This window comes from Ranitomeya variabilis, chromosome 2 (assembly GCF_051348905.1).
Source record: "Ranitomeya variabilis isolate aRanVar5 chromosome 2, aRanVar5.hap1, whole genome shotgun sequence".
In the NCBI taxonomy this organism is placed as follows: Eukaryota; Metazoa; Chordata; class Amphibia; order Anura; family Dendrobatidae; genus Ranitomeya; species Ranitomeya variabilis.
Genome location: NC_135233.1, coordinates 962,445,148 through 962,466,424, shown reverse-complemented (window position 1 = coordinate 962,466,424; position 21,277 = coordinate 962,445,148). Strand labels below are relative to the sequence as shown.

At 43.9% G+C, this 21,277-nt stretch overlaps 1 protein-coding gene across 2 annotated transcripts in view; it reads left to right on the top strand.

The window, feature by feature from the left end:
• Window positions 1–21,277, top strand: part of PLOD2 (procollagen-lysine,2-oxoglutarate 5-dioxygenase 2) — a 229,774-nt gene that overhangs the window by 110,566 nt on the left and 97,931 nt on the right. For both annotated transcript variants that reach the window (XM_077290813.1, XM_077290812.1), the window contains exon 4: window positions 9,240–9,403. In XM_077290813.1, coding sequence (XP_077146928.1) covers window positions 9,240–9,403 — 164 coding nt within the window. The remainder of the gene's footprint in view (window positions 1–9,239; window positions 9,404–21,277) is intronic.

Here is a 21,277-nt window from a genome sequence, read left to right as displayed (position 1 = left end):
ACTTCATCCGTGCATGGTTGGCAGAACTTTTTCTTATAAGCGGAGGGAAGCTTGGACGCACATGCACCACACTTGCGGCTGGGCATCTTATCATTTTTCCTCCCTAGGGTTCATTGGGGGTGATGCAAAGAAAACTCCCATCATGGCTGCTGCTGGACAAGGACGCCGGCCGGTGCGCTCCAGGGTGGAATGCATAGGGACAAAACCGGAAGTCCGGGAGCGTCACTTCCGGTGCACGCGCAGCCTCCGGCAGCAGCAAGGAGGGAGGAGAATGCCGGGGAGCTACAGGAGGACCCCGGTGCACTTCACCGCCCTGCTTTACCCCACACAAAGAGGCGCAGGAAAAGCGGGATAGAGGGTACCAGGTCACGCGGCGAATGCGGAGATGGGAGCAGTCACAGGAGGAGGAGAGCAGAGCCCCCGACCTCGACTGCCCGGCATAAAGGTAACAGCGCTCCTGATCGCTGGCCACGGCAGCACTATCGGAAACCTCTCCATGCCCCATAGAGGACAGGAAAAAACACTGATGGTTGCAGGAAGGGGAGGGGTATTTAACCTCTTTGTTTCCTGTCCCCTATTAGGACGGGGAGACATCCTCTGATACTGCTTTCGTGGAAGGTGACTGGAGAAATAAATATTTCCACTCTATAGCAATGGCTTAAAAGACATGTTATTTTTCCCTCTTTTCTGCTAAACTTCAGATGTGCACATTTTACTAGTATATGTTGGTCTACAGAAGAGGGCAACTTAATGCAGACCAGTGTTCCCCAACCAAAGGCATATACCGTTGGGGCACCCAGCAGCTCTTCACATTGGTAGAATTTAAAGGGAACATATAAGAAAATGACATACTGTTTAAATCCGGTTTTTGTGTTTAAACATATTTTTAAAAACTTGAGATATTTTGTTTAATTTTCATAACTCAATTTATATTAAAAATTGAATAGAAATCTTGCAGTGGCATGTGTGAAGGGTGCATGATTTTTAGTTTTATATTTTTAAAATGTTAATGCGTGTTTTATCAAAGAAAATGGGCAACTTTTTTCATATGTAACACAAAAAATCATTTTTAAATAGGTCATTTCCTGATATTTAACATTTAATGCTAGAAAGACAAATATTGCATATTTTGGATTATAAGGCGCACTTTTTTTCTCCCAAGACCTTGGTGACGAGATCTCCATCTGCACATGCGCCGCTCTCTGCAGCCATTTTCCCAGAGTCCACCGCATAGTAGACCATGTAAGTGAGGAGGCTCTGGGCTTCCACAAAATGTCAGCAGAGCCCCCGCAGCAAAGAACACCCGCAGTGGCGTGCCGCACATCCGAACACCCCCTCATCCCAGCCTGTGTCCTGCAGCAACGCTCCAATCTTGCCTCCTCCAGCAGCAACCCTGGGATCTCGCTTCACCACAGCCTCCAACCCCGATAAGCAATAAGACGCTTGGATTACAAGAAGCACCACCATTTTATTAAAACAAGCTTTTTTTCCTATTTTTCTGCTCAAAATTTGGGGTGCGTCTTTTAATCTGGTGCGTTTTAAAATCCACAAAATACAGTACGTCACTGACACATAATACAAGGGAAAAGCAATATTACTTGGTCATATCTATGATTTTTTTTATTTTTGACAACTCCTTTTATAGATGGAAAGTGTATCTATCTTCCTGGCATTGTTACATTATAGGAAACAAATGTTATATGAATATTCTTCTACAAGAGCAACCACCCCTTCTAGCCTCCTCCCTCCTTAGGGGACATTTTGGTGTTTATTCCTAAATCACTATCACAGACTTGGGCATTTACAAGTGGAAGGAAAGTATGTTTTTCATAGCTGAACAGTAAAATGCAGCCCACATGTCTGCGGCTTGCGGAACATTATTCTTTACATGCACAGCGGCAGTTTACTGGTCATTTCCTCTAATGATGGCATAAGACTGGTATAGAAAGGCGACATTTCTGAACCGTGAGATGACTGATTACTGTATTTTTTTTTTGCTGTCTGAAAGTTGCAACCAGATCCTTAATCTACTGCAGTATATTTCATGGCAACCACATGGAGTCAGAGTTAAAAAAAAAAAAAAATTAAGTTTGAAAAGTGGAAGAATCCACCTGTGCCCCCCTCTAATCAGGTGCAGATGTGAGGTTAAAAAGACTGAAGTTTACTACTGCTCGTCAACTCCTAGTTCCAGGATTAACTCAGAGCTTTTCACAAAACCAAATTAATTATTGCTGTCTGGAACACATTTATTTTTAGTCCTAACTTTTATCAAATTTTAAGGTGTTAAAATAGGTAAAAAATAGAACTCCTATTGCTCATTACTATAAGCTCGAGTTGCATAGAGCATAAAAACTACAACAGAAATCTCCAGAGCCATGCTGCTCTCTGTCTCTCTGTATGACTATACATTCTTTGCATTTTTTGTTAGTGCTATATATAATATATAAATATATATATATGAAGGAAATAAGTATTTGATCTCTTGCTGATTTTGTGAGTTTGCCTACTGACAGACATGAACAGTCTAATTTTAAGGGTAGGTTAATTTTAACATTGAGAGGTACAATATCAAAAATAAAATCCAGAAAATCACATTGTATAAATAAGTATTTGATCCCTCTGGCAAACAAGACAATACTTGATGGCAAAACTGTTGTGGGCAATTACAGCAGTCAGACATTTTTTGTAGTTGATGAGGTTTGCGCACTTGTCAGGAGTAATTCTGGTCCACTCCTCTTTGCAGATGATCTCTAAATCATTAAGATTTTTAGGCTGTCGCTTGGCAACTCAGAGTTCCAATTCTCTCCTTAAGTTTTCTATATGGGATAAAGGTCTGAAGACTGGCTAGGCCACTCTATGACATTAATGTGCTTCTTTATGAGCCACTCCTTTGTTGCCTTGGCTGTATGTTTTGCTTCATTGTTTTGCTGGAAGACCCAGCCACAACCCATTTTTAACCCCTTCAATACCTTGCCCTTTTCCGTTTTTGCGTTCTTGTTTTTCGCTCCCCTCCTTCCCAGAGCCATAACTTTTTTATTTTTCCGTCAATATGGCCATGTGAGGTCTTGTTTTTTTGCGGGACAAGTTGCACTTTTGAATAACATCATTGGTTTTAGCATGTCGTCTACTAGAAAGCGGGAAAAAAATTCCAAGTACGGTGAATTTGCAAAAAAAGTGTAATCCCACACTCGTTTGGCTTTTTTGCTAGGTTCACTAAATGCTAAAACTGATTTGCCATTATGATTCTCCAGGTCATTACGAGTTCATAGACACCAAACAATTCCAAACTTTGCTAAAAAATTTTTTTTTAAAAAAATTGCGCAATATTCCAATACCCGTAGCGTCTTTATTTTTCATGATCTCGGGTTGGGTGAGGGCTTATTTTTTGCATGCCGAGCTGACATTTTTAGTGATAGCATTTTGGTGCAGATACATTCTGTTGGTCGCCCGTTATTGCATTTTAATGCAATGTCGCTGCGACCAAAAAACGTAAATCTGGCGTTTCTAATTTTTTTTCTCGCTACGCTGTTTAGCGATCAGGTTAATTCTTTTTTTATTGATAGATCGGGCGATTCTGAACGCGGTGATACCAAATATGTGTAGGTTTGATTTTTTTTATTGTTTTATTTTGAATGGGGCGAAAGGGGGGTGATTTAAACTTTTATATTTTTTTTATTTCATATTTTTTTTAAATGTTTTTTTTTACTTTTACCATGCTTCAATAGCCTTCAATAGATTCTGGCATAGCCTAATCGGCTCTGCTACATAGCAGCGATCATCAGATCGCTCTTATGTAGCTGAATTGCAGGCAACAGTAACCATAGAGGTCTCAAGGAGACGTCTGGTTATTATGCCGATGCATCACTGACCCCCGATCATGTGACGGGGGTCGGCGATGCGAGCATTTCCAGCCGCGCGGCTGGAAGCGCCGGTTAAATGCCGCTGTCAGCATTTGACAGCAGCATTTAACTAGTTAATAGCGGCGGGTGAATCGCGATTTAACCCTCCGCTATTGTGGGCACAAGTCAGCTGTTCAAAACAGCTGACATGTCCCGGCTTTGGAGCGGGCTCATTGCCAGAGCCCACATCAAAGCAGGGGATCCGACCTCTGCAGTAATAGAACGGCAGAGATCGGTAAGGGGTTAATATCCTGGTAGATGGAAGGAGGTTGTCACTCAGGATTTTACGGTACATGGCTCCATCCATTCTCCTATTGATGTGGTGAAGTAGTCTGATGCCCTTAGCAGAGAAACACCCCCCCAAAACATAATGTTTCCACCTCCATGCTTGACAGTGGGGATGGTGTTCTTTGTGTCATAGGCAGCATTTCTCTTTCTCCAAAAACGGCGAGTTAAGTTAATGCCAAAGGGCTCAATTTTTGTCTCATCTGACCACAGCACCTTATCTCAATCACTCACAGAATCATCCAGGTGTTCATTGACAAGCTTCAGATGGGCCTGCACATGTGCCTTCTTAAGCAGGGAGGCCTTGCGGCCACTACAAGATTTTAAACCTTTACGTAGTAATGTGTTACCAATGGTTTTCTTGGTGACTGTGGTCCCATCTGCCTTGAGATAATTAACAGCTGGGGCCACAAGGATCAAGGATACCTCATGAAGTGAGATTTTGCATGATGCCCCAGATCAATGTCGATTGAGTCATTTTGTATTTCTTCCATTTTCGTACTATTGCACCAACAGTTGTCTTCTTCTCACCCAGCGTCTTACTTATGGTTTTGTAGCCCATTCCAGCTTTGTGCAGGTCTATGATCTTGCCCCTGACATCCTTGTACAGCTCTTTGGTCTTGTCCATGTTGTAGAGGTTTGAGTCTAACTGAATCTGTGGACAGGAGTCTTTTTTATAAATGTGATTATGTAAGACAGCTGTCTTTTTAAAGCAGGTAACGAGTTGATTAGGAGCATCTAACTGGTCTGTAGGAGCCAGAAGTCTTAATGGTTGGTAGGGGATCAAATAATTATTTCTCACTGCAAAATGCTAATAAATTTATATAATTTATACTCTGGATTTTATTTTTGATATTCTTTCACTCAATGTTAAAATTAACCTACTTGTAAAATTAGCAAACTTACAAAATCAGCAGGGGATAAAATAATTATTTCCTTCAATATATATATATACAGTACAGACCAAAAGTTTGGACACACTTCATTTAAAGATTTTTCTGTATTTTCATGACTATGAAAATTGTAAATTCACACTGAAGGCATCAAAACTATGAATTAACACGTGGGATTATGTACTTAACAAAAAAGTGTGAAACAACTGAAATTATGTCTTGTATTCTAGGATCTTCAACGTAGCCACCTTTTGCTTTGACTGCTTTGCACACTCTTGGCATTCTCTTGATGAGCTTCAAGAGGTAGTCACCGGAAATGGTTTTCACTTCACAGGTGTGCCCTGTCAGGTTTAATTAGTGGGATTTATTGCCTTAGAAATGGGGTTGGGACCATGAGTTGTGTTGTGCAGAAGTCTGGTGGATACACAGCTGATAGTCCTACTGAATAGACTGCATCATGGGCTCCTCAAAACAACTGTCAAATGATCTGAAAACAAAGATTATTCAACATAGTTGTTCAGGGGAAGGATACAAAAAGCTGTCTAAGAGATTTAACCTGTCAGTTTCCACTGTGAGGAACATAGTAAGGAAATGGAAGAACACAGGTACAGTTCTTTTTAAGGCCAGAAGTGGCAGGCCAAGAAAAACATCAGAAAGGCAGAGAAGAAGAAAGGTGAGATCAGTCAAGGACAATCCTCAGACCACCTCCAGAGAGCTGCAGCATCAACTTGCTGCAGATGGTGTCACTGTGCATCGGTCAACTATACAACACACTTTGCACAAGGAGAAGCTGTATGGGAGAGTGATGCGAAAGAAGCCGTTTCTGCAAGCACGCCACAAACAGAGTCGGCTGAGGTATGCAAAAGCACATTTGGAGAAGCCAATTTCTTTTTGGAAGAAGGACCTGTGGACTGATGAAACCAAGATTGAGTTGTTTGGTCATACAAAAAGGCGTTATGCACGGCGGCAAAAAACACGGCATTCCAAGAAAAACACTTGATACCCACAGTAAAATTTGGTGGAGGTTCCATCATGCTTTGGGGCTGTGTGGCCAATGCCGGCACCGGGAATCTTGTTAAAGTTGAGGGACGCATGGATTCCTCTCAGTATCAGCAGATTCTTGACAATAATGTTCATGATTCAGTGACAAAGTTGAAGTTACGCAGGGGATGGATCTTTCAGCAAGACAATGATCCAAAACACCGCTCCAAATCTACTCAGGCATTCATGCAGAGGAACAATTACACTGTTCTGGAATGGCCATCCCAGTCCCCAGACCTGAATATCATTGAACATCTGTGGGATCATTTGAAGAGGGCTGTCCATGCTCGGCGACCATCAAACTTAACTGAACTGGATTTGTTTTGTAAAGAAGAATGGTCAAATATACCTTCATCCAGGATCCAGGAACTCATTAAAAGCTACAGGAAGCGACTAGAGGCTGTTATTTTTGCAAAAGGTGGATCTACTAAATATTAATGTCATTTTTCTGGTGAGGTGCCCATACTTATGCACCTGTCAAATTTTGTTTGAATGCAGATTGCACATTTTCTGTTAGTACAATAAACCTCATTTCAAGGCAGAAACATTACTGTCCAACAGTTATTAGATATATGAAGCTGAAATAGCTGTTGCAAAAAAAAAACTATTTTTATAAAACATTAAGCTTAAGATTAATAGGGGTGCCCAAACTTTTTCCACCGTGCATGAAATAACCTGCTGCTAGTAAAAGACAGTGCTATATCGCAGTATAAGCAGACTCTGTTACTTCACAGATTCGCTTGAGAAAGAGAACGCTGTGCCCTGTTTACCTCACGGGGGAACAGCTACCTAATAGAGCCGACAGTGGTCATGCAGTCAGCATAGCACACACAAAACTCCTCACCAGAGGTGCCGGTATTCTAGGGGCTTATTTCAGCTGAACCCTGACCACATGCAAGCATGACCACACTGGTGCTGAGCTCATAACTTAGGTTAATACTAGCGCATGGCCATGCGGCCATGCAAAACTTTTATAGCTGCAGCAACTTCAGGACCTTCCTAGGGGACCAATGAGAGCTGCTACAGTACCTGAGAAACTTCAGGACCTTCCTAGAGGACCAATGGGAGCTGCTGCAGTACCTGAACATGTGACCCCCGACCTCTAGTGAGAGGTCTTACCCTGGGCATGCTCAGAAGGGGAAAAGCAGGACTTAGTCCCAGAGACGTCTGCTCGCCGCTGACCAGTACTGGCTACAATGGCTGAGCCTGGAAAGGCAGCAGTAATCTGCACCTTATCAGGTTGAGCCAGATGCTGGATACTGGTCAGCGGCGAGCAGACGTCTCTGGGACTGAGCCAGATGCTGGGACTGACGTCTCTGCTGTGCAGGCTCCACTGCGGCTGGAGAAGAATGGGAGACTGCAGCGGAGATGGTTCAAGATTCCCCCTGTGCGGAGGCGGGAACTCGACCCCTCACATGCTCCTCTGGGAAATATGCAAATTGTCTCCTCAGAGAGGAAGAGGACTAGAACTGTAGTGCCACCTATTGGATGGAAGTAACAATCCTAACAGTCAATGTCGACCCTTTAACGTGCCTTGTCACATGACTTAGGATAATAGCCAAACCAGAATCTCAATTTGCAGACACTGCACTGACGAGGGGCAGTACCCCGAAACACAAAGTGGAGATCTGGTTTGGCTGATTGAGGCGTCTGACCGGGATCCAAAAAGTATTGTTTCTCCTTGCGGAGAGTGACATAAGCATGTCGAGGTGAGGAGACTTAAATTCGCACGCCTCTCAATCAGGCAAACCAGATCTCCACTTTGCACTGACGAGGGACAGTACCCCGAACCAGTGTCTGCAAATTAAGATTCTGGTTTGGCTATTATCCCAAGTCATGTGACAAGGCTTGTTAAAGGGTCAACATTGACTGCTAGGATTGCTACTTCCAATAGGTGGCACTAGAGTTCTAGTCCTCTTCCTCTCTGAAGAGACAATTTCATATTTCCCAGAGGAGCATTGTGACTTTAAGTCTCCTCACCTCGACATGCTTATCATGTCACTCTCCGCAAGGAGAAACTATACTTCTTGGATCCCGGTCAGACGCCTCTCAATCAGCCAAACCAGAACTCCACTTTGCACTGACGAGGGGCAGTACCCCAAAACACAGTGTCTGCAAATTTGAGATTCTGGTTTGGCTATTATCCGAAGTCATGTGACAAGGCTCATTAAAGGGTTGACATTGACTCTTAGGATTGTTGCTTCCAATAGGTGGCACTAGAGTTCTAGTCCTCTTCCTCTCTGAAGAGACAATTTGTACTGACCATTATGCAAACTTTTTCAAATGAAGTGCCATTCCTATGTTTTCCCACCAGGTCCTGTTGCTTTGGTGATGTCCCTATACAGCTCACTCTCGCCTATTTTGTTAATGTGCCCTAACAGTTACATGAGGGGATGTTGAGGTTTGACTGTTTTGCTGACAACGTGCTTGTGTGTGCAGCCTTGGGATTTTACTACTAAAGGTCAAGAAAAGTTCAACACAGAACCCATTTTTCACTGTCAAAGTTGTCTAAAGCAACCATCCAATCACTGCATTTATTTATTATTGTGTCCTAAATGGGTTATCCAAGACTGTTTATATATTTTTTTCTTATGGGGCTAAGAACTTTTAGGCATGAAGTTGCTAACTACCTGCCTGTTCTGCCCGGCATCGGCTCAGAGCAAACATGGACCACTGCTGCCAGCAATTCTGCTTCATTTGACCCCACGGCAACAGAGCAGCTGTTCCTCTTCTGGGCTGTTTTGTCCACTGGGTGTGATTACCGACATCATGCTGATTGACAGTCTGCTTTGGACTACTGTCAACCACCATGACCTAGGCAGTAACACTTCATTGACGGAATAGAGTTGAAGAGAAGAAGCTACTTTGTTGATATGATGTCACCAGAAGTGGCAAAATTGCTGCCAGGAGCACTCTGAGATGGCAGAGATCGGTGCAGGCAGGTACATTCTTAAGCCCATAAGAAAAAATAAAATAGTCCTTGATATTCCCATTTAAACCCACAAAAAATGTGCTTTTTTGATAGTATTATTTTTTAACAAATCAAATACTGTTTTATCAACCAATTTTAACTCTTGGTAACTGGTAATTTTTAACCTTGTTGCAATGATTTTTCCTTCAGTTACGATGTTATCTTTGCTGGCGGCCCAGAAGAATTACTTAGAAACTTTCAGCAATCAAACCATAAGGTTGTATTTGCTGCCGAGGGATTGATATGGCCTGATAAAAGATTAGCTGACAAGTACCCGGTGGTGCGCAGTGGAAAACGATATCTTAACTCTGGAGGCAAGTATTTTCAATATATTTCTGCACAAAATGTTACTCTCTCATGTATGAGTCACACACCAATATGTGCACCCAGATTTAGTGTCATGTTAGGAAATGTTTTCTTGTGGTTTTTTTTTTTCAATTTGAAGAGGTTAACTATTTAAATGTAAGTGGTCCCCAAAGGATTGCATACGTGTAGCATAAAGTCTGATACTACTAGTTCTCCCTTGGTCCAGAGCCTGCTTGTCTGCTGCTGTTCTAGCTTGTGCTTTGGCTGCAGTGGTAATGTCCTGTTGATTACCCACTTTACCGCTGCAGCCAACCTGGAAGGTCAGCGGCCCATGTGACATCAGCAGAGTCAGTGATTGGTTGATGTGACCTCACAACTGCAGTCAAACTTTGGGGGGGCACTTTTCTTAAAGTGGGCTAACTTCTTTAAGCATTGGAAATACCATCAAAGCAATTGTTAGCTCTATCTGAAGTCACACTCGCAACTTTATTGCATATCTGTCTACATTCAAAGCACAAAATTTGGGACCTTTAACCCCTTAACGACCGCCGATACGCCTTTTAACGGCGGCCGCTAAGGGTACTTAAACCACAGTGCCGTTAATTAACGGCGCTGTGGAAAAAGTGAATAGCGCCCCCCAGAGTCGGATTTTCTCTGGGGTCTCGGTTACCGGGGGTAGCCTAGACCCCAGAGAACATGATTCGGGGTTTTTTTACCGACCCCCGAGTTGCGATCGCCGGTAATTAACCATTTACTGGCGGTCGCAGAAAAAAAAACCGCGATTTCCCATTTAATTTCTCTGTCCTCCGATGTGATCGCACATCAGAGGACAGAGAAATGGGGTCCCCGATCACCCCCGATAGCCCCCCGATACTCACCTGTCTCCCCGAGTGATCCTCGTGGCTCCCGATGGGCGCCGCCATCTTCTTCCGGCAAAAAAATGGCGGGCGCATGCGCAGTGCGCCCACCGGCCGGCACTCAGGAGATCTTTGGGGTCTCGGCTGCTGGGGGTAGCCGAGACCCCAAAGAACATGATCGGGGTCGGTTTTTACCGACCCCTGTTTTGTGATCACCGGTAATTAACTGTTTACCGGCGACCGCAAAAAAAAAAAAAAGCGGTGTGTAATTCTCTGTGTCCTCTGATGTGATCGCACATACTTACCGGTGTCCCTGGGTCCTCCTGTGTCCTCTTCTGGCCGCCGTCTTCTTCCTTCTGTAGGAAAAAGGTGGGCGCATGCACAGTGCACCCGCCATGATCTGCCGGCCGGCAGCTAGAGGAGTTGGGGCTAAATTTAGGGTTAGGGTTAGGGTTAGGGTTGGGGCTAAATTTAGGGTTAGGCTACTTTCACACTAGCGTTAACTGCAATCCGTCACAATGCGTCGTTTTGCAGAAAAAACGCATCCTGCAAAAGTGCTTGCAGGATGCGTTTTTTCTCCATTGACTAACATTTGCGATGCATTGCGACGGATTGCCACACGTCGCAACCGTCGTGAGACGCTTGCGCCGTGTTGTGGCGGTCCGCCGGGAGCAAAAAACGTTACATGTAACGTTTTTTGCTCCCGACGGTCCGCTTTTTCCGACCGCACATGCGCGGCCGGAACTCCGCCCCCACCTCCTTGCACTTCCCCGCACCTCACAATGGGGCAGCGGATGCGCTGGAAAAATGCATCCGCTGCCCCCGTTGTGCGGCGGAGACAACGCTAGCGTCGGTGACTTCGGCCCGACGCACTGCGACGGTTCGAGCCCGACGCTAGTGTGAAAGTAGCCTTAGGGTTGGGGCTAAATTTAGGGTTAGGGTTGGGGCTAAATTTAGGGTTAGGGTTGGGGCTAAATTTAGGGTTAGGGTTGGGGCTAAAGTTAGGATTAGGGTTGGGGCTAAAGTTAGGGCTAGGGTTGGGGCTAAAATTAGGACTAGGGTTGCGGCTAAAGTTAGGGTTAGAGTTGGGATTAAGGTTTGGATTAGGGTTGGCATTAGGGTTACGTTTGGGATTAGGGTTAGGTTTGGGATTAGGGTTAAGGTTAGGGTTGGGATTAGGGGTGTATTGGGATTAGGGTTAGGTTTGAGGTTAGGGTTGAGATTAGGATTAGGGGTGTGTTGGATTTAGGGTTCTGATTAGGGTTATGGTTGTTTTGGGGTTAGGGTTGCGATTATCCTTAGGATTGTGATTAGGATTATGGATCGGGTTGGCATTAGGGTTAGGGGTGTGTTGGGGTTAGGGTTGGAGTTAGATTTGAGGGGTTTCCACTGTTTAGGTACATCAGGGGGTCTCTAAACGCCACAGCCAATTTTGCGCTCAAAAAGTCAAATGGTGCTCCCTCCCTTCCGAGCTCTGCCGTGCACCCAAACAGTGGTTTACCCCCACATATGGGGCATCAGCGTACTCAGGATAAATTGGACAACAACTTTTGGGGTCCAATTTCTCCTGTTACCCTTGTGAAAATAAAAACTTGGGGGCTAAAAAATCTTTTTTGTGGGAAAAAAAAATATTTTTTATTTTTACGACTCTGCATTATAAACTTCTGTGAAGCACTTGAGCATTCAAAGTTCTCACCACACATCTAGATAAGTTCCTTTGGGTCTCTAGTTTCCTAAATGGGGTCACTTGTGGGGGGTTTCTACTGTTTAGGTACATCAGGGTCTCTGCAAACGCAACATAATGCCCGCAGACCATTCTATCAAAGTCTGCATTCCAAAATGGCGTTCCTTCCCTTCCGAGCTCTGCGATGCCCCCAAACAGTGGTTTACCCAACATATGGGGTATCAGCCTACTCAGCATAAATTGCACAATAAATTTTGGGGTCCAATTTCTCCTGTTACCCTTGTGAAAGCAAAAATTTGGGGGTGAAAAATCATTTTTGTGGAAAAAATATGATTTTTTTTTTATTTTCATGGCTCTACATTATAAACTTCTGTGAAGCAGTTGGGGGTTCATAGTGCTCATCACACATCTAGATAAGCTCTTTGGGGGGGTCTAGTTTCCAAAATGGGGTCACTTGTGGGGGGTTTCTACTGTTTAGGTACATCAGGAGCTCTGCAAATGCAACATAACGCCCGCAGACCATCCCATCAAAGTCTGCATTCCAAGCGGCGCTCCTTCCCTTCCGAGCCCCGATGGGTGCCCAAACAGTGCCCCGACCCACATATGGGGTATCAGCATACTCAGAACAAACTGTTCAACAGATTTTGGGGTCCAATGTCTCCTGTTACCCTTGAGAAAATAAAAAATTGCAGGGTAAAAAATCATTTTTGAGGAAAAAAAAAAGGATTTTTTGTTTTCATGGCTCTACTTTATAAATTTCTGTGAAGCACTTGGGGGTTAAAAGTGCTCACCACACATCTAGATAAGTTCCTTAAGGGGTCTAGTTTCCAAAATGGGGTCACTTGTGGGGGGTTTCCACTGTTTAGGCACATCAGGGGCTCTCTAAACATGACATGGCATCCGATCTCAATTCCAGCCAATTCTGCATTGAAAAAGTCAAATGGTGCTCCTTCTCTTCCAAGCTCTGTGGTGTTCCCAAACAGTGGTTTACCCCCACATATGGGGTATCGGCGTATTCAGGAGAAATTGCACAACAACATTTATGGTTAAATTTCCGTTTTTACACTTGTGAAAATAAAAAAAATGGTTCTGAAGTAAAATGTTTGCAAAAAAAAGTTAAATGTTCATTTTTGCCTTCCATATTGTTTCAGTTCCTGTGAAGCACGTAAAGGGTTAATAAACATTTTGAATGTGGTTTAGAGCACCTTGAGGGGTGCAGTTTTTAGAATGGTGTCACACTTGGTTATTTTCTATCATATAGACCCCTGAAAATGACTTCAAATGTGATGTGGTCCCTAAAAAAAATGGTGTTGTAAAAATGAGAAATTGCTGGTCAACTTTTAACCTTTATAACTCCCTAACAAAAAAAAATTTTGCTTCCAAAATTGTGCTGATGTAAAGTAGACATGTGGGCAATGTTAATTATTAACTATATTTTGTGACATATCTCTCTGATTTAAGGGCATAAAAATAGAAATTTGAAGATTGCAAAATTTTAATTTTTTTTGCCATATTTCTGTTTTTTTCATAAATAATCGCAAGAAATATCGAAGAATTGTTACCACTGACATGAAGTACAATATGTCATGAAAAAACATTCTCCGAATCAGCGGGATCCGTTGAAGCGTTCCAGAGTTATAACCTCATAAAGTGACAGTGGTCAGAATTGTAAAAATTGGACTGGTCATTAAGTACCAAATTGGCTCTGTCACTAAGGGGTTAAGCCATACCCTCAGGAATGCTTCCTAGACACCCAGGAATGCCTTCAAAATGCCAACTTTTTCCATTGGTTTTGCTGACCCTGCTCCTTTTGTAGTTTACTAGGCTGTCACAGCAAAATCAGGACTATTAGCAAATGTGTTACTGCTGCAAGAATAACGTGAGCAACCATGCTACCTAATGTCTGCTGCATTCCTGAACTAGACCTCAGCATGTATTCAATGTCCTCCCTCTGAGCAGTTCGTGGAATGTAATTGATAACTACTGGAAACAACAATGTTTTAGACCCATAAACCTCAGATATGGTCGTGTATAAAGGAAACAAAATAACACAAAATAGATAATGTGCAGATCTTTTTTTTTTCTTCCTTTATGGAGAAAAAACCCATTCAGACTTGTAATCCTCATTTTTTTTTTATAGCAGACAGTTGAGCGTTGCCTTGACAAGATGTCTCATGGTTTATGGTTTGATGGATAAGTTACAAAATAAGGATTGAAGCTGTGACGAACATACGAACACCACTTGCTTACGACTTCACATGCCTCGGATGCGACCATAAAGGGGGGCTACACTTCCCACTCACTCGACAACTTGGCCAACTATGAGCTAAGCGCACCTCACAGATGGTCCACACATCCATGCCACACATTAGGCTGGTACCACTACCTGGGAGACACCTGCATTAAGCAATATACTAGTATGCATCCAATATGCTAGTGCAGAACCCAGCTTTCCCAAGCTCCTGAGCAGTTCACTACTTGCACTCTGGCTACAAGGTAACCTGAGCAAGCAATTTTCCCTACTGGAGGGAGAAACGTATAACATTTATTATTTGATCTACAAAGAGTACAGTGCTTAAAACAGGTTATAAACGATGAAACAACACAATCATACAGGCAAAACGCTATAAAATAAAAGGGATAAAATACAGATTCTCTTATGAATTAGATTCGTGAACACTTCTGGTGGAGGAGAAAGCCATGGGAAATATGGACAGATCTGCAATACTTGTTGCTTCTCCTGGTGCCTAATATTGATATTCCTTAGATGACCTATTATTAAAGGGAACCTGTCACCACGTTTTTGGAAGATGGGATAAAAATAGCGTTAAATAGGGGCAGAGGTGGGCATTACATTAGTGTGTTTGTTATGCGTTTATTACCCACCTAAGTTGCCGAAATACCTTTGCAAAGTCTCCGTTTTCGCCTGTCAATCAGGCTGGTCTGGTCAAAAGGGCGTTGTCTTCCCCCAGATTTTGCGTAGTTTTCCGTTGGTGGCGTAGTGGTGTGCGCATGCCCAAGGTCCCGAATCCTCTGCCAGGGGATTTAAAAGAGCGCGCTGTTCGTTTTCATTGGTGATCGGTGGGTGCGGCCATCTTCCTTTGGCCGCGCGTGCGCAGAAGCGGCGCTCTGCTGGCCGCGGCTTCAGGAAAATGGCCGCGGGATGCCGCGCGTGCGCAGATGGATATCGCGGCGGCCATTTTCCTGAAGCCGCGGCCAGCAGAGCGCCGCTTCTGCGCACGCGCGGCCAAAGGAAGATGGCCGCGCCCACCGATCACCAATGAAAACGAACAGCGCGCTCTTTTAAATCCCCTGGCAGAGGATTCAGGACTTTGGGCATGCACACACCACTACGCCACCAACGGAAAACTACGCAAAATCTGGGGGAAGACAAGACGCCCTTTTGACCAGACCAGCCTGATTGACAGGCGAAAACGGAGACTTTGCAAAGGTATTTCGGCAACTTAGGTGGGTAATAAACGCATAACAAACACACTAATGTAATGCCCACCTCTGCCCCTATTTAACGCTATTTTTATCCCATCTTCCAAAAACGTGGTGACAGGTTCCCTTTAAGGGTCTCTGCCTTTTGAGGTCCGAATAAATTCAGTTCTAATCCCGCTTTAGCTTTCACTTCTGCTGTGAGTTATATTTCCCCCCAATCATAGATATATCCATGGATTCTGTAAACCTAGAATTAGAATACAAAAATACCTTAAAATATTTAACTTGTCCTGTATGCAGTACAGACAAGAAGGACTGAGTGCACCAAGTGACAACGTTGACACCTCTGGGTTGAGCACCCATGTGCCAGTGGAGGCATGCAGGGGCACATCTGCTGGCACAAATGGTTAGCCAACACTGACAGCTACCTGTTAATTACCCTGCATACTTGCTCCATGTAAGCTCCTCATCAGATAACTTGCTTCAATTATCTGTTCACAGCAGGTGGGTGCAGGCAGTGATCAAATACCCCTAGCCTTTGACCTCAATAACTCATAAACCCACTTATGACAGATGCTTATGAGGGGGTAACCTAAGAAACTGTAATCCTCCTCTAGAGTTGGGGCACTTATAGAACACACTTCATCCAATGAATCTTTGCAGAGCGCTTTTGAGTCAGTATGCAAAGTGGAATTGTTGGAGAAAGTTGTATTTGGCGCCATTGATTTTTTTTTTTTTTTTTTTGTAATTTCCCAACAAGTAGTTCAACCTTTCACCTCTTTTACGTTGTCTTAATCAAATGAACAACATGCGTCTATGAAGTTTCCTTTTTGGAAAAAAGCATCATAAACGATTGTTGCAAAGCATTAATATTTTCTGCAATGTCTTTCATGACCAATCCCACAATTTAAAATTTGTCGATCGAAACTTCATGAAATGCCTCGTTTCATAAATGGGTCAACGGCGATTTTCCAGAATGGCATGATGATGTTTCATTACATTTCATCAGTCCGTGTGGATAAAGGATACATTGGAACTAGGTTGATGATAAATAGACTTTTCACCTTGTTTAAAATGGAAGAGTTGTTCATAAACCTGTACATTACTCATGATGGCTGTAAACGACTTTCGGCATGCTGACTCTACAAACGTTCACATAGACGTGGAAGCCCATACTACAAGCTCTCCACCCTCCAGAAGACTCATGTTTTGTTTTTTTTGCATACCCCTTGTATTTATGGATTTTTTTTTTCTTCAGAGTGCATTGTTAATCTTGGCTTTTTATAGACGTTTTTGCTATAGAACAACTTCTGTTTGTTTAAATGCAATAAGACTCTTTAGCTTGTATTTCCAGACAAAAGGTTAGTGTTGGGTTTTGGTAAGCTTCCATACATTGTAATGTTTTAAGCTATGGTTTTATTTTCCTTATCTTCTCTCATCCAAATTATGTTTGAAGGTCCATAAGGTGCCATGAACCGACAGAAGAACAGGATCTTAATTACAATACTTGGCTAACATATCTCTTACACTTTCTATAATTAGTGGAAGAATGGAGCTATAGTTGCAAAATTACCAAGTTCCCCTTTAATTACCACCTTTTTGTTGGACAGGAAGAGCTAAGCTAGGTTTGGATCTCTGTCAAGTCTAAACAAAAGCCTAGTTCCATGGACATGCACAGTGATCCGTGCATAAGTGCACAGTCTGCAATCACTTCAGTCTCAGAGAAAAGGGCAGAGCAAACTGAGACATAAAGGTTTTCATGGCTGCCTGACTTGGTTTATCAGGCTCCATTTGACTATGTGGAGATCCTGACATATTAACCCTTTATTCTGTAAAGCTCAAATATTAGCAAGTTGGATCTTGCATTAATTTGCTACCAGTTTTCATTACCCATAGTATGAATATATTGCAGTAAATTGTATTGTTCTGTTTATAAAAAAATATAATGAAATAAACAAGTGGATGATGTATTTTGATATTCATTCTGCATAACTAAATATGGATGAAAAAGACCCACACGGATGCTCTAAAGTTTGTGAACCATCCAAATTTTCCATATTTCATCATAAATTTGTTGTTAAAACTTATTAATGAGGAAAATTATCCAAAATATCATCTTTGAGTGGCAAAAGAATGTGTTCTCTATTAGGCTACTTTCCCACTAGTCCGTCAGTACGGGCTGTCGCAAACCGTCGGCCCGACGTACTGACGGACAGTGTTAGTTAACCAAAACATGGGCAGCGAATGCAGTCTTACGACGCTTCCACTGCCCCATTGTAATGCCTGGGGAGGAGGGGGCAGAGTTTCGGCCGCGCATGCAAGGTCGAAAATGGCGGACACGACGCGCAAAAAAACGTTACATGTAACTTTTTTTGTGCCAACGGTCCACCAAAACACGATGCAACCGTCGCACGACGGTTGCGGCATGTGGCACTCCGTCGCAATGCGTCGCTATGTATAAGTCTATGGAAAAAAACGCATCCTGCGGACAACTTTGCAGGATGTTTTTTTTCTACATAACGACGCATTACGACGTGCGTCGAACGACACAAGTGTGAAAGTAGCCAGAGTTGGTTTTGTAGCCTTTTCCAGGCTGATGAGCATAATTGACTCATCTTCTGAGGTCCTCTGAAGTCTCCTTCCTTGAGCCATGATGGACTTCCACAAGCAATCAGATTTTCATAAATTAACTTGTTGACTAAAAACCCCAGACTCTAATTTCACCTTCAAATGATCTGCTAATTATAAGGGTTCACATACTTTTTCCACTTAGTCATGTGATGCAATCATTTTTCTCATTTTTAAAATGACTAGATCTAATATTTTTGACTCCCGTTGTTTAATTCAGGCATTTTTTATGTACTTTTAGGACTTTTGTGAAAGTTTGAAGTTTTAGGGCAAATTTATGTAGAAATACGGAAAATTCTAAAGGATTCGCAAACTTTCAAGCACCACTTTAGGTTTTTATGAAGCACATTTTTCAGGCGTGTTTCAACGCATGCTGGATTTATTGCGGATTCTATTTTGAGATTTTAGGGCAGAAGATCTGCAGAGTTTTCACAGAAGCGGTAAAATGGATGAGAATTGAGAACGGTCATTCTCACACTGCGGGTATTTTCTCTGGAACTTTGCAACTTGTACATCAAGTTTAACAGGAAGTAAAAATGTACAAACAAGCCCAATTTTTTAAAAATTACATTTTTTTTATAGGAATAAGGCAGTCATATTTATCAACACAGGTAATTATGCACTACAAGATACAGCATTCCCTTGTAATAAAGGAGGAGATAGCACAGGTGCAAAATACTGTTGAAACAACCACTCACACACCGACAATTCATTGAGGGGGTAGTTTTGGTTTAGTATTACAAATAGTGTTGAGCGATACTTTCCGATATCGGAAAGTATCGGTATCGGAAAGTATCGGCCGATACCGTCAAAATATCGGATCCAATCCGATACCGATACCCGATCCCAATGCAAGTCAATGGGACGAAAATATCGGAATTAAAATAAACCCTTTATACACTTGTAGGTTCATTCTACATGAAGGAAAACAACTAAGAATAATGTAGGATGTATTGGGGGACGTGGCGGAGACATTAAAGGCACAGAGGTTTAGCCCAATGTAATAGAATAGCAGGATTTTTTTTTTTTGGATGACGTTCGGCGTTAGAAAGAATTTGACTATGTTAATTTTTTTTTTTTTTTTATGCCACATATTGATGTTTCACTACTTCAACGCCCTTCACCTTCTTTTTTTCTTCTCCCACGCTTTCTTCTTCATTATCCTCATCATCAGCTTCTTTGACATCAACTTCTTCACCTTATTCATCTTCTTCTTCATCTTCTACCTATTATTTTTTGGGTTACATTGTTCATATTCTTTTTATTTTACTATTATCTTCATCATATTCTACTTCTTCATCATATTCTTATTTGTGACAGGCATTCCTGTAGTTGTTATCTATAAAAGTTTGAAGATTACACCTTCCGTTCTGCCTGTCACAAAACAGTTACATTTGTCCGCGTTCAGTTTGGCCTGCAGCATCAGGCTTTATCCAGGGGCACCACGAGGAGGAACGGACTCACCCCCATACACTGCTTAGTCTTCTTCTGCTTATAATTTAGATAATATTTTTTGCTCTGATATTTAGTGTTATGCTTAATGTTCTTCTGCTCTTTGTTCTGCAGCCTCTTGTTCTTCTGCTTCTCGGTCTTCCAGGTCGTCGTCGTCTCCAGGGTCGTCGTCTCCAGGGTCGTCGTCTCCCGGGTCGTCGTCATCGGGGTGGTCTTCAGGGTCGTCGTCTCCGGGGTCGTCGTCATCACGGTGGTCTTCAGGGTCATCGTCTCCAGGGTCGTCGTCATCACGGTGGTTGTCGTCTCTGGTGTCGTCGTCATCTTAGGGGTGTTCTTCCGGGTCATCGTGTTTAGTCTCTTGAACTTGGAAATGTAGCAGAAGGTACAAGAAGGCTGAGAAAATGCCGAGAACCAGCTGATGGAACTGGAACTCGGATGGCTACCCAAAGGTCCAAGAGCCAATGGAACTACCGAGGACCAGCTGATGTTACTGGAACCCGGTTACTAAGCAGGAGGTACCCGTGCCTGAAAGCACTACCAAGGACCACCTGACGTTGGTGGAACTCGGATACCCAGAGGGAGGCACCTAAGCCAAAGGCTCTGCCCGGAACCAGCTGACGGTACTGGAACCAGGATGGGGAGCAGAAGGTACAAGAGCAAAAGACAGTGCCGAGAACCAGCTGACGGTGCTGGAACCCGGATGGGTAGCCGAAGGTCCAAGAGCCAATGGAACTACCGAGGACCAGCTGACGTTACTGGAACCCGGTTACTAAGCAGGAGGTACCCGTGCCTGAAAGCACTACCAAGGACCACCTGACGGTGGAACTCGGATACCCAGAGGGAGGCACCTAAGCCAAAGGCTCTGCCCGGAACCAGCTGACGGTACTGGAACCAGGATGGGGAGCAGAAGGTACAAGAGCAAGTGTCTGCGTGGCTTTTGCAGGACACGATGCCGGCTGCACAGCAGGGGAACAGCTGGCGGTGCTGAACCCCACTGACACATTGGCGAGGTGTTTTTCTCTGTGCAGCTAGCAGTACCGGGCCCCAACTGGCGGTGTTGGAGCCCGGGGTCAGCAGGAGGAGGAGAGGGAGCAGAGTGTAGGCCGAAGCCTGCACTGGCGGCAGCTTTGGGTCTGTTGTGCCTGCGTGGCTGTTGCAGGACACGTTGCCGGCTGCACAGCAGGGGAACAGCTGGCGGTGCTGAACCCCACTGACACATTGGCGAGGTGTTTTTCTCTGTGCAGCTAGCACATCTGGGCCCCAACTGGCGGTGTTAGAGCCCAGGGTCAGCAGGAGGAGCAGGGGGAGCGGAGTGTAGGCCGAAGCCTGCACTGGAGCAAGTTGAAAGGAAACCTTTAACCCCCCCCCCAGGCGTTTGTAGCTGGAAGAGCCATCGTGTACAGCACTAATGCTGGAAAAGGTAAACTTAGCTCTTTTAATTATGTTCCTTGCAGATGCTGCGGTGTCACGGCCGTGGCATGCTATTAGGGATCAGCTGACACCGAACAGTCTTTAGAAGCCGTAGGGAGGGGAGTGAGAGGCGAGGATATGCACTGCGCATGGACACGGATCCCAGGCCCGCGGTGGGATTACATTAGACGACACCGCGAGGCTGAATCTCGGACAGCGCACCCGCACAGGCGCAGCCAGCCTGACAGCAAATGATGTCAGAAGACGGGCAGCGCAAAATGTGTGCATGGCCAAGGGGTAACCTAACAGTGCAGGCTCCGGGACAGATTCAAACAACGCTGAGGAGGCGGCGCACGGCGACAAGGGGGTAAAAATGACGGCTGTGCTGCGTCACATGACAAAGGAAA